Below are 25,933 nucleotides of genomic sequence, written 5' to 3'. Positions count from 1 at the left end.
TGGGTGTTTCAGCAGGACAATGACCCGAAACATACCTCAAAAAGCACCCAAAAATGGTTGGAGACAAAGCGCTGGAGAATTCTGAAGTGGCCATCAATTAGTCCGGATCTAAATCCCATAGAACATCTATGGAGAGATCTCAGAATTGCTGTTGCGAGAAGGCACCCTTCAAATCTGAGAGACCTGGAGCAGTTTTCAGAAGAAGAGTGGTCCAAAACTCCAGTTGAGAGGTGTAGGAAGCTTGTTGATGGTTATAGGAAGAGATTGGTTTCAGTTATTTTCTCCAACGGGTGTGTAACCAAATATTAAGTTGAGGGTGCCAACAATTTTGTCCAACCTAATTTTTGAGTTTTGTGTAAAATGATGTCAAATTTGCCTTTTTTCTTCTGCTTTTTTGTGCTGTTCCAATGCACTTATAGGTAATAAACATGTGTATATCAAAACACTTGTCATTGCAACACTTTTCTGGAAAAGTTCCAGGGGTGCCAATGATTTTGTCCATGACTGTATACAACCACAAGCGCTTATTCACAGGTATACTCACACTCACACACACACACACACACACACACACACACACCAAGGGAAACGTAGCTTCTGAGAGTGAGAATATAAATTATGGAAATGGGGGACAGTTTGTAGAAATGTGGGAAGCTGCGTGGAGCAGTGAGAGAAGACAGGCGTGTTTGTTAAGATAAAAGCTATGAACGTAAAGCAAAATGAATGACATGAAAGCAGCAAAAACAGGGAACAAAAGGACAAGCAGGATAATGAAATGAGGATTAAATTCACCTATAATTCTGTTTCTGCTCCTCCAGAGGACACGAAGCAGGACGAGTTTGTGAAGGAGGTTCAGGCGTTGAAGAGCCTCCACCACCCGAAGCTGATCCAGCTGCTGGCCATGTGCTCCAGAGGAGAGCCGGTCTACATTGTGACCGAGCTCATGAGCAAAGGAAGCCTCAAGTCTTACCTCACTTGTGAGTGAAACACACACACACACACACACACACACATACATATGTGTATATGCTGTATATACTGTATATACTGTATTTGTGTAAATACTGTATATATGTGTATATATATGAGTATATATGGGTATATATGTATACAGTACATATGTGTATGTATAAAGCAAGTATATGTGTATATATGTGTGTGTATATGTGTGTATATGTGTATATATATATATATATATATATATATATATATATATATGTGTGTACATATATATATGTGTGTGTGTGTATGTATATATGTATATATATACGTGGGTGTATATATACTATATATATATATATATATGTATATATATATCAAATTTGTTATGTTTTGAAGTGTGCTTGTATGAGCTACTTCTCCATAGTCAGTGTACTAGCTACAGTACATGCTAGTAGAACTATCCTACACACAGTGTGTACACAGTGTATGAAGTAAACCAGGCCTCTTTATTATCATGAACATTTTTCTCACTTTACCCCCCGATGTCATACCGGTTGCTGTCAATGTGTTTAAGCTCCAGTGCCAACAACTAGCATAGCTTTTTAACAGTCCAACCAATATTTACTTATATAATTACAATGTGACATATCTAAACAAAATCAACAATTTCCAGTCATACTCCTTAAGACCTTGGCTAATGTTAGCAAGTAATTGCATCTGAACAGAGAAACCGCAATTATGTAAAAGAAAATGGACAATTAGACAATCATGTAACAATTGTTACAGGTCTATATCCTCAATAAGGTTTATTTCCTGTTTCTAAACTTTTAATACTTAATAACATACTATAAAAAATAAAATACTTTTAATAACTTTTTTACTCTTTAATATGCAAATAGGTTTAGAACAGGAAGTTAAGTTAAGTTAAGTTTTTGTTGGGGTCGGAGAATTTCAGCCCTTACCTCAGAGTTTTTTTGGAAATCCCTGTGAAACAGTATTTAGGCTAAGTGGCAGTTAAATCTCTCCTCCTCAAATCCAATCCAAGTGGAATTATAATCAGTGTTCTTGCAGCTGCGCTCTGCACAGAAATATTGTTGTTTTATAAAGGCTTCAATCACAGGGAGTCTTAGCAAGCAAAGTGGAAGGGTTTGACTCGGATATGTCTCATGGCGTGTGTGTGTGTGTGTTCCTTAAATAGCATTGCTTCTCTATCATAACAAATATTCAGCTTTATGAGTCATTTAGAGTCACTTGCTCTTTAAGCACAACCTGCTGAAGTGTGCATTTATGCAACAAGCTCTTGTACTGAAATGTAATCTAATATCAAAAAACATAATAGGAGCCAATTGAGGTGGTTCAGGTATCTGGTAAGGAAGCCTCCTGGGGGCCTCCCTAGGGAGGTGTTCCAGGCACATCCAGCTGGGAGGAGGCTTTGCACAGGACCCAGGACTAGGTGGAGAGATTATATCTCCAACCTGGCCTGGAAACGCCTCGGGATCCCCCAGTGGGAGCTGGTTAACGTGGCTCTGGAAAGGAAAGTTTGGGGTCCCCTGCTGGAGCTGCTCCCCCTGAGACCCGACACCAAATAAGCGGATGAAGATGGATGGCACCGCACGTTCTGCGGTGCCATGTTCATCTGCCACACTCTGCGGTGCCCAGCTACATCCTGCTGTGCCTTGTAATGCTGCACAGTGCCCTGCTATGCCATGAACTACTACAAAGAACTGCTACAAACTACTATTTTTTCTATTTTTGTTATTTCCACTAACCCCAACCGGCCCGTCAGACACCGCCTACCAAGGGCCTGGGTCTGTCCGAGGTTTCTGCCTAAAAGGAAGTTTTTCCTCGCCACTGTCGCACTGTTGCTTGCTCTGGAGGAAACTACTAGAACTGTTGGGTCCTTGAAAATTTTAGAGTGTGGTCTAGACTTACTCTATCTGTAAAGTGTCTTGAGATAACTCTTGTTATGAATTGATACTATAAATAAAATTGAATTGAAATTGAATTGAATTGGATGGATGGATGAAAATAATGCAAATGAAATTGGCACTTGACTTTAGGATATTTTTACTCACCAGGCTGGTTATTGTACCTTAATTCAAGATTCAAGATTAACTTTATTGTTAAATTTGTCTTGGACTTTTCACCCATCATGCAGCAATTAAAGACAACATGCCACACTAGGGCTGTAACTAACAATTATTTTCATTGTCAGTTTATCTGTAGATTATTTTCTTGATTAATGGATTAGTTGCTTGGTCTATAAAATGTAAAAAAAATGGTGAAAAATGTGAATCAGTTTTTCCCAAAGTCCAGGATGACGTCCTCAAATGTCTTGTTTTGTCAGACCCGGCTGGCAGAATAACCCAAACGCAGACAAGGAGAAGTTCAATGAGAGTTTATTGATACTAATCCGTGCACCAGATGACCAACCAAGGTGAAACAGAGGGAAATGCTGTGACGGCAGGTGAGTGAAGACAATCCGGGGGTGAAGAGTGTTGACGGTCCGTAGCAGGAATGAGAAGACTAACGATCCGACAGGGACTGGATGTCAGGTCATGGTATAAGAGCTGGTGGTGATGATGATGAGACACAGGTGGGTGCTGGTGATTAGGCTGAGCAGGAACAGGTGATGGTGATTAGGCTGAACAGGAACAGGTGATGAGTGAAGGAGGCCACACCTCCCCAGGTTGCATAGCAACAGGAACAATGATGCACAGACAGACAACAAACAGGATCAGAGCGGGGGATGCCTGACAGTACCCCCCCTCCGACGACCGCCTCCAGGCGGACCACCCGAGCACCGGCTGGCGACGTAAAAGTCCCGTAGCAGACCATCATCCAGATCTGGCGACGAGGTATCCACTCCGCTCCTCCGGTCCGTACCCCTCCCAATCCACCAGGTACTGAAACCCACGACCCCGCCGACGGGAGTCCATGATGCGATTGACGGTGTAAACGGGACCCCCATCGATCACACGCGGAGGTGGAGGACGAGCTGGAGGGGGCAACAGGGGGCTAAGCAGAACAGGTTTCAGCCGAGAAACATGGAAAGCAGGATGTACCTTGAGTGAGCGAGGCAGTGTCAACCTGACCACCGCAGGATTAATCAGGCGTTCCACAGTGAACGGCCCAATGAACCGGGGTGACAACTTCCGAGATTCAGTCCGCAGGGGCAAGTCCCGAGTTGACAGCCACACCCGGTCCCCAACAGAGTACCGTGGGGCCGGAATGCGGTGGCGATTGGCCTGGGTTTGGTATTGACCAGAAACCCTCAGCAACGCAGTCCGAGCACGGTGCCATGTCCTGTGGCAGCGGCGGATATGAGCCTGAACAGACGGCACCGCCAGATCCTTCTCCTGAGACGGAAACAAAGGGGGTTGATAACCATATACGCATTGAAAAGGAGACATACCATTAGCGACGTAGGGAGCGTGTTGTGAGCATATTCCACCCAAGAAGCTGAATGCCCAGGAGCTGTGGTTCGCGGACACCAGGCAACGCAGTGTGGTCTCCATCTTCTGGTTAGCCCTTTCTGCTTGGCCATTGTTTTGAGGATGAAACCCAGATGACAGGCTGACGGTGGCGCCGATGGCAGAGCAAAGCCTTCCAGACCGCCGAGTGATTGGGGACCACGGTCCGAGACATGTCGCAAGGCAGACCATGAACACGGAAAACCTCCCTCACCAGAATCATGGCCGTCTCCTTGGCAGAGGAAAGTTTAGGCAGAGGCAGGTAATGGGTGAATTTACTGAATCTGTCACACAGTGAGAATCACAGTGTTACCTTCAGAAGGAGGCAAACCGGTAACAAAGTCCAGCGCAGTGCGACCAGGGCGACGAGGAATGGGCAGTGGCCGCAGAAGACCCGCAGCAGGGCGATTGGATCCCTTGTTCTGAGCCACAACAGGACATGCAGAACACACACCGAGCATCCTCACCCATGGCAGGCCACCAGAAACGCCGCCGAAGCATGGCCATAGTGCGCGCCACGCCAGGATGACATGAGGTCTTGGCAGAATGTGCCCACAGAAGTACATTAGAGCGGACATTCTCAGGGACGAAAAGTCGCCCCGGAGGTCCGTTACCTGGGTCTGGTTGGTTGTGCAGAGCGGCCAATACTTCCTCCTCAACCCTCCAAAGGACAGCGCCGATGACCTTGTCCCGAGGCAAGATGACTTCACGCTCCACTTCCTTCTCCTCCAGCACGGAATACATGCGGGACAAGGCATCAGGCTTGCCATTCCGAGAACCGGGCCTGAAAGTGAGGGAAAAGTTAAAACGTCCAAAGAACAGTGCCCATCGGGCCTGCCGGGGATTGAGTCGTCTGGCCGACCTGACATATTCCAGGTTCTTGTGGTCGGTCCAGACCACAAATGGTTGAGAGGCACCCTCCAACCAATGTCGCCACTCCTCCAATGCGAGCTTCACGGCCAGTAACTCGCGATTTCCCACGTCGTAGTTCCTCTCCGCAGGGGACAGACGACGAGACAGAAAGGCGCAGGATGGAGCTTCCCGTCCTTAGCCGAACGTTGGACAAGATAGCACCAACCCCGACGTCCAAAGCATCCACCTCGACCACGAACTGACGGGACACTCCGGTTGATGAGAATCGGTGCCGAGGTGAAACGACCCTTCAACTCCAAAAGGCGTCCTCCAGCAATACTCCAGCGAAATCCTTGAGACTTGAGGTCAAGGCGGTCAGAGGGGCGGCCACCCGACTGTAATCCCGTATGAAACGTCGGTAGAAGTTGGCAAATCCGAGGAAACGCTGAAGCTGCTTCCTGGTCTCCGGCGTAGGCCACTCCAACACTCCACGTACCTTCTCCGGATCCATCTGGACTTGACCCTCAGACACGATGTACCCCAGGAAGGAGGTGGTGCGAGCGTTGAAGGCACATTTCTCCGCCTTAACAAAGAGTCGATTCTCCAACAGTCTCTGGAGCACCTGGAGAACATGTTGTTTGTGCTCCGAAACATCCTTGGAATAGATAAGGATATCGTCCAAGTAGACAAACACAAACTGCCCCACCATGTCCCTGAGGACATCGTTGATAAGGCACTGAAACACAGCAGGCGCGTTAGTTAGTCCAAACGGCATGACCAGGTATTCAAAGTGACCCATAGGAGTGTTGAATGCAGTCAGCCCACTCATCCCTCCTCTATCCGTACCAGGTGATACGCGTTCCGAAGGTCAAGTTTAAAATCACAGAGCCTTGCAGAGAATCAAAGCGGATCCATTAAGGCAGAGGATACTTATTTTTAACGGTTATGTCATTAAGCCCACGATAGTCAATGCAGGGTCTCAGAGATCCATCCTTCTTACCCACAAAGAAGAATCCGGCTCCCAGAGGCGAGGAAGATGGACGGATTATTCCAGCATCCAAGGAGTCCTTAATGTAGGTTTCCATAGCCTCCCGTTCAGGTCTCGAGATGTTGTACAGTCGTCCCTTTGGGTAAGAGATGTTCTTCAGCAGTTCAATGGCCATATCATAAGGTCGGTGTGGAGGCAAGGATAATGCTCGTTCCTTACTGAAGACATCTCCCACGACATGATATTCCTGTGGTACTTGTGATAGATCAGGCGGCTCAGGCTGCAACCTCTGGGGAGAAACAGACTGAGAAACAGCAGATTTCAGACAATTAGCATGACACCACGTGCTCCAACTAACTATCTTGCTATTACCCCAGTCAATAGCGGGATTATGCCTTATCAGCCACGGAAAACCCAGGACTAAAGGTATGAGAGGAGAAGGCATAACGTAGAAGGAGATCTCCTCCAGTGATTACCAGACGTAACATCTGAACAGGTTCAGTCCTGGCAGTGATGCGTTAATCAGTCTTCCATGCAAGTGTAGCTTCCATCCCTTGGGTAAGCTACCTTAGAAAGTCCCAGCTGATCCACTAAACCGGAATCCATAAAACAATCATCCGCTCCAGAGTCAATAAGCGCCTGTACCTCAATAGGTTGTCCTTTAAAAATCATCGTGGCGTGAAAAGGTGCTCGAAGGTGAGGGTGGGGAGAACTAGAAGTGTGACTCGCCAGAATACTCCCCACATCTAGCGAGCCTGATAGTTTCCCGACCGCAGAGGACAGGATGCCAGGTAATGGTTCGGTTGTCCGCAGTACAGACAGCTATCAGACTCCTTTCTCCGACGCCGCTCCTGCTCAGACAACCGCTGACGACCCATCTGCATAGGTTCGGATTCCGAGAAAACCTCCTCTCTCCTTCGGCGAGGTGTAGGTGACAGATTGGGTATCCTCTGTCGCCTCTCTCTCCCACGCTCCAGACGACGATTATCCACCCGAACAGATAAGGAAATCAAGTCCTCCAATCCTGCTGATTCAGGGTAAGAAATGAGTTCGTCCTTCATCTGCTCACACAGTCCTTTGTAGTAAGCCGCCTCAACGATTCATCATTCCAGCGGCTCTCCACTGCCAGCGTACGGAACTCAACAACGTACTCCGCGACACTGCGCACTCCCTGTTGCAGCGAAGAGAGGCGTCTCGCGCATCCTTGCCACGAACCGGCAGGTCAAATATGTCCTTAATGCAGCGTAAAGTCTGAATAGAAAATGCCATCCCTTCGCCGCTCTCCCACACAGCTGTAGCCCATTCCAAGCCTTGCCTCCTAATAATCCCGTCACAAACGCTTTTAGCTCGTCGGTAGCGTAGGATCGGGGCTGTTGCTCAAACACGAGTCCACATTGCATTAAAATGAACGACACTTCCCAAAACTGCCTTCATATCTCTCCGGTGTGGGGACCCACGGCTCACGAACAGAGTCAATAGCGTCTTACCGTAACCTGCTCCGTAGAGACACGGTGCAGGCGAAGCGGACAAACTGGCGAGCTGGTTCTGGAGACCAGAAATGTTTGTAGTCAGTGACTGGAGCGTGTTCATGATCTCCTGGAGCGCGCGCCGTGTTGTCCCACAAAGCGCCCTGGTGTGAAACTGCCAGCTTCACCGTCTCCAAGTCTGCGGGTTCATAGTATGTCGGATCGTTCTGTCAGACCCGGCTGGCAGAATAACCCAAACGCAGACAAGGAGAAGTTCAATGAGAGTTTATTGATACTAATCCTTGCACCAGATGACCAACCAAGGTGAAACAGAGGGAAATGCTGTGACGGCAGGTGAGTGAAGACAATCCGGGGTGAAGATGTTGACGGTCCGTAGCAGGAGAATGAGAAGACTAACGATCCGACAGGGACTGGATGTCAGGTCATGGTATAAGAGCTGGTGGTGATGATGATGAGCACAGGTGGGTGCTGGTGATAGGCTGAGCAGGAACAGGTGATGGTGATTAGGCTGAACAGGAACAGGTGATGAGTGAAGGAGGCCACACCTCCCCAGGTTGCATAGCAACAGGAACAATGATGCACAGACAGACAACAAACAGGATCAGAGCGGGGGATGCCTGACATGTTTTGTCCACAACTCAAAAATATTCAGCTTCCGGTCCCAGAGGAGAGAAGAAACTAGAGAATATTTCAATTTAACAAGCTGGAAGCAGATAAATGTTACGTTTTTTCATAAAAAAATGGCTCAATCTGAATCTCTTATCAAAAATGTTGGCCACTAATTCAATTGTTGACAACTAATTGATTAATCTTTGCAGCTCTAATCCACACAAACACATCAATAATAATTAAAAAATAGATATCCCTTTTCCTAAAAGTCCCTTTAATAAAACAAAACAAAAATAATCCCTCCATGCCTTATCTGACTCCATTTAGAATTTTTTTATGACACATGGATACATTTATTTTTAAATGTATTAAATGTGCTACAATGGTCTCTGAACCTCCCACCATAGGGCGATCACTGGTACCGGGTGTGCAGAACACGGGATGACCCAGTAACTATTTTATTGGCTTGTGAAGATGCACATTGTAAAGTCGTACTGTAAATGCACTGCAACATATGCTTTTTGACCCCTATAATCGTCAACACTGTCTGTATCAGGCCGAGCAGTATGGACTTTAACTGCACAGAGAGGTAAAAACTGCGTAGTTCCCCTTTAGGCATTAAAGTTTAACCCTAATTGCTTGAACACAACACAAACAACACACATGCATTCGAACTGTTAAGGAAGCAGCACAACTCATTTCACATACGTCAAAACAGGGGGTCCGGGACCCCTAGGGGGTCCTCAGCGTTAATGCAGGTATGGGTATGGGCTGAAATATGTGCCACCAAATTATTGTTAATTTTTAGAAAGTTTTTTCAAAAATTTAAATGTCTCAACATGAATCCAACATATTATCAGCAAATATAAATGAATGATAGGCTTACCCATTCACAGATACAGTTCATACTAAGGATTTGCTGTGCTACATGTACAGTATGTTTAACATTAAAACATGATTTTTAAAATCATCCCAACAATTATTATTGTAATAGCTTAGTACTCCATGCATTAAAAATACATGTATTTAAGCTTTAGGCTGCCCTACATGTTATTATCGTCCTGTTATATGTAACTTTATTTGATACTGTATGTAGTAGGGGGTCCCTGCGCCGTCTCTCTCTTAGTTTAGGGGTTTGTGGCTTAGAAAAGAAGACCCCTGACATTGTAAAGAAGATTTGGTTAAATTTGGTTAAAATGTGTGTGTTTTCAGCTGCTGAAGGCCAGGTGCTGACATCAGCTCATCTGATCTACATGGGGAGTCAGATCGCCGAGGGCATGGCCTACCTGGAGGACAGAAACATCGTCCATAGGGACCTGGCTGCCAGGAACATCCTGGTGGGAGACGATCTCATCTGCAAGGTGGCCGACTTTGGACTGGCTCGGATTATTAAGGTAAGCAGGTTGTACATGTGTGTGTGTGTGCCTGCAAGAAAGAGAGAAAGACAGCATGGAAACACATATGAAAGAGGGGCTATTTTTGTTGTCTCATTTGTCAAGAACTATTTTCTTATTTTAGAATAACGCTAATTATTGGCCCATGTTCTTTTGAATATGTATCGTATATGTATGCTCTGTTGTTCCTGTGTAACCTCGCGTACACTGAATGCATAACTACATCCTCCATCTGTCCACTCAAATCTGCATAATTCAGAACATCATGACGCCATCTCTTAAAAGACAATACTAAATACAGTAAATCAATCAGATTCTCCATAAAGACCTTATCTGCTGCATTTTAACTTGTAAATGAGAAACTAACTTATTTAATCCTGTTAGCTATTCAACATTACCTGTCTAAATATACATTGGCTGTTTTTAATCAACATGTTTCTGTTTAAGGATAAAAATCTGAAACCTTTATTGTTGATAAAATATAGTAATTTCAATGTCATCTGCATGGTGAAGACATCAAAGGGATAGTTCAGATGTTTTGATGTGTGATTGCATGAGCTACTTCTCCATAGTCAGTGTGTTAGCTACAGTAGATGGCATGCCCCCAGTTTGGAGAAGCAGGCAGGAGTACCAACACAGAAGCCAAGTAATGTCCTGCTGTGGACGGGGGCAGCAGCTCAACAAATTTTAGACACCTAAGAAAACATTTAGTTTAAGTGGACGCTATATTTAGAATATTTTCAGCCCTCTTCCTTTCTGTCAGACAGCTTTTCACGACGGGGAACTGAAGCTGTTATCTCTGCTCTCTTCCACCAGACTCCTTTGACAAATACAGTCATTTTACCTCACAGAACACAATGGGAGTTGTTGCCTCAAACCGTTTGTTTGTGTTTTTGTGTGATTTGGTGTTTAAAAGGGTTTGTTCAAAATCACTTTTTTCACACAATAACTAACCGATGGAGGCAGCAATAGACCAGCAACCCACTTGTTCTGCAAGGTACAATTACTGTTGTTGTTAAAACAGTGTTTTTTTTCTGTGCTTGTTAAAGTGTGGTAGCTTTGAAGAGAGCATGCTGAGAGCATAATGCTGCCTGTTTCTCCAACATGTTTTTCCAACCCCCATCTACAGGAGGTAAACTCATACAACCAAAAGTTTGACATATCCCTTTAAGAGGAACACATACACCATGTATGGATTTTCTGTCTTGTACTATTTCTGCACACAAAATATGTGAATATAATTAAGTGTGAAACAACTTTCATATTACATAATTGTATATTGAGTCTGTTGGAAATGTAGTATTAAATATGAGAAACACAAAAGGCTACACAGTTCAACTAGTCCAAGTGTGTATATGTATATATATATATTCTGTTAACCCCTTCTCATCTCTCTCTACAGGACAGTGTGTATACAGCCAGTCGAAACACAAAGATCCCGGTGAGGTGGACAGCTCCCGAAGCAGCAATTTACCAGCGCTTCTCTGTAAAATCAGATATCTGGTCGTTTGGGGTCCTGCTGTACGAGATGATGTCACGGGGCAAGATGCCTTATGATGGTAGAGTGTTGACTTCTACTTTTTTGATGGAGCTATATTAACTACAGAGCTTTCCAGCAGATTGTTGGGAGCCTGTTACCTGTTTTATCAAGCAGTGGGAAAGAATTGGAAGTATGCACAACTCTCCGTTACTCATGGACTTATGAGTGTTAAAATGCAATGGACGTACTGGGTGTGCAAATGATGGGTGGTTACACAATTCTCTGCTTATTGTGTGCTTTGAAGGCATGATGTATGTGCGTTTTGGCTTACTGTGTTGAAGTTGGCGAGAGAGAGAGAGAACACAATGGCGGTCGAATGAGCTAGAGAGTGAATAAAGAAAGGGAGCTCTGGACAAAGCAGCAATCAGTCAACAAAATGTTATTTTTCTGATTGTTGCAGGAAGGTGCCACCTGATGAGTAAATGCATTATGACTGTGTGTGTGTGTGTGTGTGTGTGTGTGTGTGTGTGTGTGTGTGTGTGTGTGTCAGTTGGACCTGTAGTGCGTTGGTATGAAACGCAGAACGGCTGCGCGTCGGCTCCGTGCTGCGACCGTCCGTCAACACCCACCAGGTCCGGATTTGTTGAGGAACGGCTTTGGCCATGACTGACAGCTGAAGTCACGAGGACCCACATTAAGTCCTGCGAGATAACGTAGAATAGAACCACGAAGCCAACAATAGTTTGTTTCCATCCAGAGGAGTAGAGGGGGAACAACTCTGTTCTGTTTTCAAGCTGTAGTGCAGGGAGATATGAGCACGGTCTAATTTATTTTGAAAATTAACCAGATGTTTTATTTTGTTTCTGTACTCGACTTCCTGTCCCTTTATTGTGTGGTCAGTTGTTGCGGAGCTCTTTGGCGTCCTGCCAATAGAAGCTCTGCATATCTGCTCCGGAGGGCTGGGGTTCGTCGGAGCTGGGACAGAGTCGGGACGCAGCCGCTCAGCAGTCAGTGGAAATACACACATTGACTTTATTAGAAACCTAACGACTCCGCCGCCATTCAGAAGCGGATCTGCAGCCATTCCACACCCAGTGGAAATTAGGAGTGAGGGGCAAGGTGGGGGTTGGGTATACGACTGGGGGATAGACACCCACACTGGGTCCGAAGGCTCTTTGTTGACACCCATAAACGTCCAGGCTGTCCAAATTAAAAATGAAATACAGGCAGAGGGCAGCAGTGTTTCCCCTGTAATTGTACAGGGTTGGTATTTGGCACTTGTTAATCATTAACTTATTATTATAAGCAGTGGTTGCAAGTTATAATAGCCGTCCAAATAATACTTATAGGTGATTTCCAAAACAGTTATTAACTTTTGACAAAGTATTAACTATCTATCAATGTATAAACTAATTATTTCATATTACTAATAATAAAATAACAAATATAACATTAGTAATAATTAGTAAACCTTATAGATCATGATTTCATTGTTAAATTAATCAAATTACCATTTATTAATGTTGGTTATTACAAAGTGGTACCGTTTATTTTAATTCAGTCTCACACACACCGTTCTGCTACCACAACTACTCCCTGAGCACCAAATGTGGATTCATCCGCCGCTGAAAATAGTTCTCAACAATTTCCTCCTGTTTGTTTGATAAAAACTACAGTGAGCAGCTGTTTAAGTAAAATTACTGTTGAAATATATATTTGTGTTTTTAAATCTTTATGCCTGGGCTTGAACAGGAAGTCAGAAAGTATTGAGAGACCGACTAACACATTGTTGGTTTTGGTATTTTCAAGGAAAAAAACACATTGAGAAACACCAAACTTATCATTTAGTTATTTTTTTAATCCAAGATAACTGAATATCTTGATTTATTATGTGTCATGTTGACTTTACCTTTCAAAGTCGAGCTGTTGCCGTAAATCCTGATGTTATCACAGTTGTGGTTGCTGGCTATTTGCAGAGTGGAATATCCCTTCCTGCAAAAACAAAGATTAAGAAATAAGTACACTACTTTAACTCTTATACTGTTATGGTATATCTTTCTTTTAGGAAAAAGCAACAAGGAAGTGTTGGATCTGCTGTCATCTGGGTTTCGGCTGCCCTGTCCAACGCGCTGTCCTCAGAATATTTACCGCATCATGATGGACTGCTGGGCCGCTGAGCCCTCGAAGAGACCCTCCTTCCATGCGCTACACAGCCATTTGGATACAATATATGCCAGGATCTATTTTAAGACTATAGAAGTATAGAAATAAGGAGATATGGACGAAGAAGAGGACATTGAGAGCCAATCATCTGGTCACCAGCAGCAGCATGGACTGCAATTATGAAGGGATAGGTGGATGAGAAATAGTAGGGAAGGAATATTCTCCTCCCGCATGAAATCCACTTCCACAACAGGGTATAATTACTTTAAAAACACCAAGGTGTGACAGGACACAGAGAGGAGAGCATCAGAAGCGAACAAACACAAGTAAAAGGTTCAAGCCGGAGAAGATGCTCATCAAATCAAGGAGGAAATATAAGGAATCCTTTATTTCTTAAGCTGAAAGAAAGCAAGGTAGACAAATGAAAGGCTAAAAATAGTCTAAGACAGGTGAGTATACACTCCTACATAAAAAAAACACTGACCAATAAAACCCTCTGCACAGTCACAGAACTAACTGTTTTTAATTTTGTACCATTTTGTGTTTTATAAATAATGTTTTATTTCTGTGCCATGTCTCAATATGCACACTTTGAAATGTTATAATATCCTATGTCAGGACTTTAAGTCAATTGCCTGTCTTTTGACTGTGCTAAAATTGATTATGTGCAATAATTAAGTCCTTGCTGGGTTTTTAGCCATGCTAGCGGTACGGTGCATAAGATGCTGATGTGGCTTGCTCTGTTGGTAACACTTTGGGTTACAGTGAAATATCTCAACACGGGGGGGGGTTGAACTGATTGGCATGATATTTAGTACAGACCATCACACTCCACAAAGGACAAATCTAACAACTCTGGTGATCACATTGCTGTTCACATAGCGCCAAGCCACAATTTCTTCTTGTCCAACACTTCTATCTTGTTATGAACTAAAGAACAAACTATCATCAGATTCAGCTGGTGATTAAATGATTGGATAGTGTAAAGGTATCACTGAAGGATTGCAGTGACCAATAACTCTTTTATTTTATTATTGTGGCATGCAGGTATCCAACTCTATCACTGGAATATGCATTTCTTTCCCCTCATTTTTCAGAGTACATGACAGTAAATTAGAAGAATAAAGGTTGTTTTTGAAGGCGTTTTAGGACAAGAGGAACTTTTTCATTGTTCTAAGAACCGCCCTTTGCATCATGTCCGCAAAGCAAGAACTTGGAACAATCCTAGTCTTTAATACGTCTTTCTTTTTAAGCTTTAGTAGATACAATCCCAGCAGACAAGGAACTTAAATTGACTTAAGTGTACAGGGATTGGTTTAAACACATGAGCCAATGCAGCACCAGCATACCAAGTAGCTTCCCAAAATGTTGACCTATCAGCTTTCATGCCCACAACAATGCAAACATGCTAATGTTGCCATGGTAGCTTCTCAATTACCTCATACGCCAAATATTAGCGCTTTAGTAACCTATTAAGCTGGCAGGAAATTGACAATCATTAGCATGTTAGCACTTTTAGCATGTCAGGACTGAGCTCAAAACAGATAAGCACAAGTACAATTGAGTCTGACAAGCTGTCAAGTCTGAGATGTCCTAAAATAGCCACTGTTCAGTAGGTAAACCATTTGATTCTCACCATTTGTCATTCTTTCAACATTTTTTTTCATTGAGCCATTAACGTAGCTAAACAATGTCAGTCTTTTTATTAACCACAAGCATATTGTATTTAATTCAGCCTGCCTTCTGTTACAGGAATTTGAGAAGGTTTTGGCAACATGTTACATATCTAATACAGAATAGCATGGGAATTTTTTTTATCCTCCTGTGATATTTTTTGGGGGCTGACCCAAAGCCGGTGGGCTACAGAGCCATGTGTACAGGCTTAAAGCGATCACACTTTTTTTAGAGGCCCACAGTGATGGCCAGATACAACTAGAGTGCCTATGTTTACGCCACAGACTGTCCACAGACTATACTTCAAACCATGGACTGTGAAGAACTACAAAAAGTAATTCTGGATATGTCCAGTCTGGAAATGTCTTTTTATTTGTGGGGGGGCATTGCAGTTTTGCATTGCAATTTGAAAACAATGCAACTTTTGTCTTTTATGCATGAGAATATACAGCAGACAAAGCCAAGTTCAGGAAACTTTAGCCATAATCACCAAATCACAAGATTGAGTTGTATATGTTAGGCTGAGTGCCATCAGGTACCAAACACCAGTAGTGCAATAAAATATTTTAAGTATTGTTTTGAAATGTGTCTGTGATTTTTAGCATATAATCTGCTCTCTTTGTCATGTGCATTCAAATAAATCCACGTATTACACTAAATACAAATGGAAATAATGTGGGATGAAACTAGAACTTCATGCGGTGCAAACTCGCCTCACAGTGACACACATTTGAAGTTTAGGTGTGTAAATTAAACCCTTAAAGGTGGCTAGAACAATGCTGTTGTCTATCTACTGAATGACAAAAATATTTTTAAGCGCAGCTTAAGTGCTTTTGATATAAATTTGCTTTGCAACCAGATACTGACTGAGAAGGTCTGTCAGTTAAATAATAAGTTCAAAAAATAATGTTTTTTTGGTTTTCATTTTATTATACTGACTTCCAAAGTTTTCCGATAGATTTTCTATAAACTAAGTTGTAAACATCTCCTGCAAATTTTCTAACTTACAAAAGATATATTTAATGGCAACATTTCAGTACATGCAGGATTTTGTTTGCAACTTTTTACCAACTCGTCCCTCTCCTTCTCACCTGTCTCATGAAAACAACCAGTCCTCCAAACTATTCGATGATATCAGTCATTTCTTCCTACCCTCTAATATGACCTACACAAGCTTTTTCTCATCATATAAACCAGAGATCATAACTGTCGTGGTTTTGTTTGGATATAATTAGGCACAAAACCAACTGAAATAAGTTTAGATCAACGTCATGGTTTGGGTTTAAATCAGACGCTTCTGAATTTCTGGTGATGTTGGATGTGACATGAACCCCAGTCTCCTCGGTGACACCAACCCAACCTGAACATGGCACCATTATGCGTTATTACAGCAAGGGACACTAGAGGGCGCCAATACTAGAAACATTCATATCGTATTAGGTCTTTATGTCATAATTGCTGCTTGAACTAATATCCTTTTCCTGTTCCATAAACTAACCATACACAGCTTTTAGTTTAGTCATCACTAGTATTGATCTATGGTGGCCCTGAGAAGCCACTGCACAGCAACTTAAAGGGATACTTCACCGATTAGCATTAAGCTTGGTATCAGTAGAAAACCGGTAGTATTACTACCAGTTATTAGTACTACTACTACTAGTTAGTAGTGTAACGTTAGGGTAAAATGTAAGTGTTATTACGTTTTGCATGTCATTTAATTACATTGATATTGCAGGATTTGGACATTACTATTGCTGCTGTGCAACTAGCATTTGCTAACTAGGTAGCCTGGCATTTTGTCAAATTTAAGATCATTTGCCAAATAACCCAAAAATAAATTAAAAATGGTTTAATTAATGGTTAATCTAAAATGAGAACCAAGCTAATGAAGATGTTGCTTGACAGCATGAGTACACAGACTCCTCTGTAAAGAAAGAACAGGCAGCATTACACATTCCTTTATATTTTTCAGATTACAATGTACAGTCCTTTCTGTGGCGTTAGTATGGAAAACAAGCCCAAATTTTGCTGTTCCTGTGGGTGTGATGGCAGTTTTGTATTTGAAGTCACTTTTACAAGTTCTGGAACTGAAGGTGGAGATCCTGGGACTCCGATTTGTTTGTCCAAAGGTATTATTATATACAGTATGACTGAGCTGCCTTATGTACGTTACTACATTGTAACATGAAGGGTTAAAACTGCCTGTGAACATGGTGAAAATATTTATCTATGTCTGTCATGGGGCTACCCCATGTCTTCATTTAAGCTGGCTATTAGCATGTGGGCTTGCATCAATAAACACATGGTTTGTCATTTTATTTCAGTTAATTTAAGTACTAGTCGAAAGACAAGAAATTATGGTTGGATAAATACAACACACAAACAGTTAATTTCAAGTCATTTATTTTAGGTTAGTGGATTTACCAAAGGTTTCATTCACCTGTTCTCATCGTCAAGCAGGGATCTGGGTCCAAGTGGCAAACAGGAAGTGACAGAGTCTGGAGTAATTAGGCGCGTTGGAGATGAACTGCGCTTCGCCTGAAAAAGTGGAGGAGAGCAGGCAGGGTATGACAAAATCGGCTCTCAAGTGGGACAGTTTCCAGTCAATTCCAGCAGCCTTCAGGCTGAACAGGAAGTCAAAGAAACACTGTGGTGCGATTCCGATTTAAGAAAATGTTATCAGACCTACATATCAGCTTGTATACAGTCTTCAGTTGTTTTAATTATGACAGAGTAGCTGTCAAAATGCTCTACATGTAATCTGTTGCTGATGTTAACAGCAGTCTGTAGATGATCTATGATCTGAACAGATGTAGTCTTTGTGACTTCTAAACGTCACTATCAGCCACAAAACATGTGGTTTGCACATAGACAGTATGTATGTTGAATAAGTCTTTAAATCAGACTAATAGCAATCAAAATCCCTCCGATTCAAAATCAATAAAAAGTTTATACAAAACGTCATCATGTAGGTGAAATGTGCAAGTGGCTGTTTTTTTGTAGATTGGCTTCAGTCACCAGCCTGAAAACAACGGTAATCTATTGAGTAGCTAATACAATAACATTCCAAAAAGTAAATTTTGCACCCTGGTTAACTTCTGCCTTCCGTAAATTCTCTGGTTATCAGTTGGTGTTCTGAAGAACAAAGATGGCTTTAAGCATGTAAGCAGGAAATATCTCCCCCAAAACGTGAAACCACAGTGGTCATCTGACAAATTATAGGCAGCTGCCACAAAAAAAGTAAAAAAATTCAAGATTTCAACCCAGACCTGGAAGAAGCAAACTAAGCATGGTTTATCCTGATTGCGCTCAGATTAAAAATATTCCTAGCACTGACGGACCTTTTACTATGGAACGACAAGAGGCCAATGGTAAACATGGTTACACTCACAGTTCAGAACCAAAACACAACCACACATACAGTTTAAAAGGTCTTTTAATGTACCTAAGGGAACATTGAAAGTTGAAATCAAGATAGAGAAACTCCCTGACGGGACGAAAGCTTGAGGCGGGCAGGCTGTGGAGAAATCCAAGGCTGGACTGAGACTCGAGGCGGGCAGTACCATTGATCTGGCGCCGATGAGGTGATCAGCCCAGGTATATGTACTGCTGAGGTGAATCAGGTGCTGCAGCTATGTAGGTTACTGTGCAGGAATGAATGGCCACACCCCTTGACCTAGTTCCTCAAGCCACGCCGGTTGCCACTTTCAGGTGGTGTAAACCACAATACAAACAAATAGGGTGGAAAAAAAGAACATGACACACCAGGAGTTGATGTGCCCGTTTAAAGAAAATACCAGCAATTATTTCCACTAACAATAATGGACCGAGACCAGACCGCTACTTAATTTAACGCTTTATTTTAAATTAAAATAAAACAGTTCTTCCGTTTAAAATAAAAATCTAAAGGCTGAAAATGGCAGCCCAATCTTCCGGTCAATAGTTCCAAGTCTGTCCGACAGTCTGCCGAACACAAAAGGAGCGGCCGGTTCCGCTGAGGGTAGCCTGGGCTCCTCTTCCCTTTTGCCACTCCGCGTTGCAATATCCCCACCGCAGACACTGAGGGAGGAATAAGGGCAGCTTTTAGTCAAGGGTAACACTTAAGCCAGTTCTTTTCCATACGCTCAAGAAGGTAGCAAGGATTTTCCTTTACTTATCTGTACACAAGCGTTGAATCCTTTATTCAGGTGTCTGGAGGGCAGCCTGGGCTTTTCCTCCTTTTCAACGCTCCGCGTTGCGATACCCACACGGCAGACACTGGGGGAGGAATAAGGGCAGCTTTCAGTCAAGTACGACACACAAGTTCAAAGAGGACAGCTGGAGGGCTTTCCTTTTCTTATCTGTACACAGGCGTTGAATCTTCCATTTAGGTGGCTGCATTCCCCCTGCTACTTTGGCCTCTGACGACGTATTCCGATCTGCATGACCACGTGTTTACCTGCACTTCTGACAATTCGTCACAGCTGCAACTGCTCCAGCCCATCTGCTCGCCTCCGTGTCCTCTGCTTCTCAGGGGAAGGACAGCTGACCCATAACAGGTTGGTTGGAATCCCAGGGATAACTCATAAGGAGAGAGGCGAGAAGTGGTCAGGGAATTGGGAGCATACTTGATCCATGGAAGATGTTTAGGCCAAGTGGACGGATGCTGAGCAGCCACACAGCAAAGAGACGCTTCCAGGTCCTGATTGGCCCCTTTCTGTCTGGCCGTTGGACTGTGGATGGAATCCTGATAATAGACTGATAGGTATTCTATGGGGACGGAATACATGTTGAACTATGAGGTCCACTGTCTTAGTGGCAGTCTGTAATTTCGATAATGCTACATAGTGGGGAGACTTAGAGTATCTGTCCACAATAGTAAGTATTGTATTATTACCTTCAGATTTAGGTAGACCAGTAAAAAAGTCCAGAGCTACATGGGACCAGGGGCGACTAGGAACCAAGATAAATTGCAGAAGACCCGAGGGATACTGGTGAGAGGCTTTACTCTGTGTACAGATGGTACAGGCCCCCACGTAAGCCTGGACATCTACTTCCACTGACGGCCAAGTGTCTTTTAAGCAACGAAAGGGTATGGGACATCCCAGGCGAAGAGTGAGGTGTTGACCCAATGTAGCACTTCAGATGCTGGAACATAGAGCAGGTTGGGTGATCCATCTCCAGGTCCAGGGTCTGTACCTTGGGCCGTCTGGACGAGAGCTTCAATCTCCCTCCGAACTGCAGCCACCAAACAGAAGGACGGCAGGACAGCTTCAGGCTCGCCGGTCTCATCAGAATCAGTGAACTGGCGAGACAAAGCAATCAGGTTACAGGAACCCGGTTGGTAAGTCAAAGTGAAATTAAACCTGCTGAAGAACCATCTGGCTTGGCAGGTGTTGAGTCTCTTAGTTGATTGGATGAAAGCCAGGTTCTTGTGATCAGTCCAGACCACCAATGGCTGCTCTGCACCATCCAGCCTGCATATCTCCATTCTTCCCACGCCAACTTCACCACCTGTGGCCCACGTCATACCCACGTTATTACCCACGTCATTACCCACGTCATAGATATGTCATGACAGTGAAATTCTGCTATTTAAATGAAACAAAAAGACATGACCCTCCCCTAGTTTTCTCCGATGGTCCATTCCATGAATACAGAATGGTCCCTTAGAGGATTCTGGGCAGAAGCTTTCATTGAAAAACCAGACCACATTAAAGCAGGAATCCACGGCCCTTGTCGAATTCTCCGGCAAAGCAGAAAAACCAAACAGAAACACAGTGGAAAAGGATGAGAACACACACACAAGACAGGGGAAGAACAGCTGACCCATAACAATTATCAGAGCATAACCCTGTACATCCGCAACCTTGACAAACTGTTGTCAAAGAGCAAGTATTTAAATGCATAAATTATATATACATGTTAAACAAATTCAATCCTTTTGTAATTAGTGGTTTGAGATGTTGGGATTCCAGCTATAGATATTGGGATTCCAGTTGCGTATAATTTGAAATATATATATATATATAGAAATATATATAAACAATGATCTCAAAATCCTCTGTAAGGTTACAAATATGTTTCAGAAGATGAGGAGCAGGATGATGAAGTTGTTGTTAGGGTGCCACCTAATATGGCTCATCTTTTTGACACAGTGGTAGGTCAATCACAATGATTGATTCGTTCAGGATGTCTGTGCTTACAGTACCTATAATACATTTAAGTCTTCTGGACAACAGATAGAAGAATAGGCATATAGAGTGGTTAGTTTTAATGCCAGGGCAATGAATAAGTTTAGGATTTGATGTTAACACTTGGAAGTTATGGGTTCCTGACACAAGTACACCAGAGTCTAAACATTGGTAAGTTAACCCTTCTGGTGACCTCGGGTCAAATTTGACCCTTTTTCAAACACTTTCTATGTCAGATTTTGGGGTTTTTATCAACCAAAATATCCAAGAAGCAATGTGGATGGTTCCATATGATGCTCTTTACAAGTAAAGTAAACGATCAGTTCACAACTTTCTTTGAATTTGGATGTTTTACTAAATTTTATAGCATTTGAAGAAAATAATAATGAAAGAATATTGAAAAAAGTGACAAAAATGACTGAAAAAAGCATGAAAAGATGTTGGGGGAAAACATAACAAAAAGGTCAAAACAGCGCAAAAGAAAAGTGACAAAAAAATTGGGAAAAGGGGGGAACTATTATACTATATAAAAAAGTATTTTTATTTTGGACCGAGAAAAACAAAGATTTGTAGTGGGCGGGAGGACAACACAAGGGTTAAATTTCTGCTGACACATTGTTTAGGGGGAGGTGAGGTTCAGGGGGATAGAAGGAGTGGAAGGAGTGGAGACCTGGCCTGAAGTGTGTGGCTGGCCGCTTTGATGGCAATACAGGTCATCAGGTTCATCACAGGTTGCAAGTTCATCTTTCACTTAGTCATTCAAATCATTCAAGAATGCTTCTTGTAGCGCTTCCTCATTGGATTTGGAATCAGATAAAAAAAATTCTAAATCTAAGAATATTGATTCTGCTCGTTGGACTGATCATGCCTTGCCGTCGTCTTGACAATGGACACCTCGTCAGGCAACAACCCTCAGTTAAGGACAACACTAAGGAAATCCTGAAAGATGTTTATTTTTATTTTATTTATTTGGTGGAGGTGCCTCCATGCTTTGCAGGCACTGGCTCGGAACTCACTCACTATGACCTCCACCTCCATCATGCTCTATGGGCCCTGGCTTGAGTCTCAGCCGCCCTGTAAAGTCTATTTAAGTAAAAGTGATACAAATAATCCTTAATTATATTTCTAGATATTGATGCCAAGGATGGCTCAAGCTTTAAAACTGACAATTAGGCAGATGGGTAAAGCACTTGCTATACTAATGTAAAGTTGCACAGCTGTGTGTAATGGTCATTATCTGTTTTGGATATTGGAGAAACTTGTCATCGCAACACAGCTTGTGAAACTGCACTAGTTATGTCTTGTTAGTTTCATTGGCTGGTGTAAAGTCTGGTTTAGCAGACATCATGTTGATGTGAGAACAGCTGGTTAAGCACAACCAGCAACAAAGCTTTTCCTCAAAAAAGCACATGGGTTTCTGTGTGTCTCTTCACAACAAACTAGTTGCTTCTAACAATTCTCCCTGTTTATGATTTATAAATCACTAGGGAGTGGAAGACCATGGCAGTATGCACACATGCAGAACCTTAAAGCTACCGCTTTTTCTGCAGTCTAGAAAAATAAATCATTGAAGGAGCAGAGTGTATTTCATGTTACAACAACAGCAGCATTGCTCAATCAATTCAGATCGGAAAATCACAGGTTTAATGCAGCATTAAGGAAACTACGGAAACTGAAATATCAGACAAGTACTATGGGATTTTGGTGCTAAACCTAAAGGTCTCCTAGGGGGACACTTGAATATTTGCAGTATTATACTAAAAAAGTGAACAAGTTAATCATTTACATGGCTTCATAAAAACTCCCCATCTTCTGCCCTGTCTATTCACGGCTTTAATGCCTTTAGGAAAGATAGAGTAGGTGTAAGAGGTAGAGGTTTTCTGCTTCATGTTGAAGATTAAATATATCATGCAATGAGATCCAATATTCACCTGAGAATGACATAGAATGTATTTGTTTAAATGTAACTGTCACCGCAAATGTTTTTTATTCTTGTTGGCTTACAAAGACTACCTTCTGCTAAATCTGTATTCTTTGACTAAATACTATAACTAAATGCTATGCTGCTCTGAGAAGGAAGTAATTATAAAGGGTGATTTTAATATTAACTGGGATGATAAAAGTCACACAAAAAAATCACAAATTAATTTGATTTCAGGCAGTTAGTAAAGGGACCGACTAGGATAACGCCATCATCCAGAAAACAAACTTATCTAATGTTTAGCAACAAACCAGAAAGAGGAAATAAATCTTTCAACATGATAACAGGTCTATCAGATCATAATTTAATCCTCTTAGTTAGAAAATTCACAAAAAAATGGGCATCATGTCATTAAGTGCAAAGCCCAACCAATTTAGAATACCTAAGGAATTATGTAATTATGAAAATGCAATTAAGAACATTAATTGTAATGAACTACTACTTTATCCGCAATTCAAAATACAACACAATAATTTTTAAAGAAAAGTAAAGTTAAAGGTAACGGTAAATATACCCTTTAAACTAGATAAAGGAGGTGTCGTTGGGGCAGTATTCTTGGATGTTAAAAAGGTGTTTGACACTGTTAACCATCAAATACTTAGTCATAGGTTAGCCAATTATAATTTTGCCCCAAACACACGCTGAATTGGATCTTTCAAATAGGGTTCAGTGTGTGAGGGTGGGTAGTGAAACATCACCTTTTGTGCCCCAGGGTTCCATCTTAGGACCTCTCCTGTTTAGCTTATGGTAAAGTAAATGACTTGCCATCAATTTGTACAGGGTGTGAAGTTCAGATGTATGCAGATGAGGCAGTTTTGTCTGTGTGTATATATGTATGTATGTGTTTGGTTTGTACCCCTCTTGTAATGTGTTATGTGTACTTTTTATCTGGACCTTAAGTCTGTAATTAAAGTTGATTGATTGATGCTATAATATACGTCCATGCAAAAACTAAAAAAGAAGCAGCTTCTAAACTAAACACAGTAATGGGAAATGTTACCACATGGCTTGGACATTCTCACCTGTGTCTAAATGTAAAGAAAATTGTCTTTTTGCAAAAACACACTCAGCATCTGAATGTGTTCATAAAGTCTATGTGTCTGGTGAGAATATTCAAGTTGTCTCTCACGTGAAATATCTTGGTATCATCCTTGACTCCACCTTGTCGCAGTAAAATTGTATCTAAATTTAATGATCGTTCCCCATCTACTATATTGCATGACAAGCTGGACGCAAGCTAATCAGAATCAGAATCAGAATCAGAATCAGCTTTATTTGCCAGGTATGAGGACACATGCGAGGAATTTTTCTTTGGAGCATTGTTGCTCACAATGTGCTCACACATATAAAACAACCAAACAATATAAACACACCAATATATACACACTCTAAACAGAAACAATATAAAGGCATGAGTGCAATGAAGAGTTCAATAAAAAATATTTAAATTTGGAACGAGTAATGATACAACTCTTAAGCCTGTTCTCTCTGTATATGAACAGACACTTAGTGTTAGACAGAAAACAAAATACTTATCACCACTGTAAAATCCTTAATAAAAATGCCATCCTTATTTGGGAAAATCTAATCTAATCCAACACAATATCATGTGCCTATTGTTCAAGATCTTGAATGACAAAGCTTCACCACCTCAATATTTGTATTAAACAAAAGAATTGCGAACATAGAACCACTAGTTCAGCTCTGAAAGGGTACTGTGTAACTCCTTACAGGTCCAGCTCTTTTAGTCAATCATGCTTCTCAGGTAGAGCTTCCAATATGTGGAACACACTTCAAATAAAATAAGAAACAGCACCTCCTACCAAAATTTCACACAAAGTCTCAAGGCCTGGCTGTTGAGAAATTAGCTTTGTGATAATTTATAATCCCCAGGTAATTCTGTATTGTTTCTATACAGTATATCACTGTTGATCTGTTGCTAACATGTTTGATGTCTTGCCCAGATTCAAATATAGCCCTCTCAGTACTCCCTGGGTATGTATGGAAAATTAACTTGTATTGATGCTTGGCTTCTTATGTTAACTGGAGCTATTGTTGATGTGCATCTCTGCTAGTGTCCTGTTGCTTGTTGCAGCTCTGCATGGCATACTAAAAGAAAAAAAGTCTTTTTGATTACTGTGTTCATAGTTTAACCTGTATTAATGTTTTTGTTGCTTCCTGCTGCCATGGTCTATAATCATCTGGCCAAAGGACTACAGTTGAAAATTAGCCGCTTGGCTAACACTGGCGCATTTACAGAAATGTTGAATAATGTGTGTTGTCCTTTCTAAATAAAATACTTCTATGTGTGGATTTAATTGTTAAATTCATGTGACAGAAAATTGATTTTCCTTTTCGAGAATTTAAGGGCTCCACACAACACTGCTAACAGCTGCATCAATTACATATTCACTAGCATGGACCACATCACAACCATGTGTTAGGTAAAGATTTAATGAACATTATGAATGTGCAGATGAACATTATGAAAGTGCAGAATTGATGTGGATGTCATCTGATGGATGGTCTGGGAAAATGTGTGATGACCGGGTGGAAGAGATTCAGGGTGGGGGTTCCGTCTCAGAGGCAGTTTTCGCCCGAACAGTTTGCAGCACCCCAGACAGTACCTAGAAGAGACATGAGGGGAAGTGCAGTAGGAATAAATATATAATATAAATAATCAGATAGACCTACATATCAGCTTGTACACAGTCTCC

At 42.1% G+C, this 25,933-nt stretch overlaps 1 protein-coding gene and 1 long non-coding RNA gene across 2 annotated transcripts in view; one reads left to right on the top strand and one right to left on the bottom strand.

Moving 5' to 3' along the window:
- Positions 1-15,640, top strand: part of LOC116670090 (tyrosine-protein kinase SRK3-like) — an 89,980-nt gene extending 74,340 nt beyond the window's left edge. Inside the window, exons 5-8 of the mRNA XM_032500398.1 lie at positions 819-977; positions 9,564-9,745; positions 11,148-11,304; positions 13,291-15,640. Of these exons, the coding sequence (XP_032356289.1) occupies positions 819-977; positions 9,564-9,745; positions 11,148-11,304; positions 13,291-13,490 (698 nt within the window). The 3' untranslated portion in view covers positions 13,491-15,640. The remainder of the gene's footprint in view (positions 1-818; positions 978-9,563; positions 9,746-11,147; positions 11,305-13,290) is intronic.
- A 1,934-nt stretch (positions 15,641-17,574) lies between these two features.
- Positions 17,575-25,933, bottom strand: part of LOC116670092 (uncharacterized) — an 8,533-nt gene continuing 174 nt past the window's right edge. Inside the window, exons 2-3 of the long non-coding RNA XR_004326942.1 lie at positions 23,945-23,949; positions 17,575-17,879 (exon numbers count right to left, since the gene is read on the bottom strand). This is a non-coding gene — a long non-coding RNA (uncharacterized LOC116670092). The remainder of the gene's footprint in view (positions 17,880-23,944; positions 23,950-25,933) is intronic.

This window comes from Etheostoma spectabile, chromosome 20 (assembly GCF_008692095.1).
Source record: "Etheostoma spectabile isolate EspeVRDwgs_2016 chromosome 20, UIUC_Espe_1.0, whole genome shotgun sequence".
Taxonomy (NCBI): Eukaryota; Metazoa; Chordata; class Actinopteri; order Perciformes; family Percidae; genus Etheostoma; species Etheostoma spectabile.
Note: the sequence above shows the minus strand (reverse complement) of the source record. Positions and strands in the feature narration are given on the sequence as shown.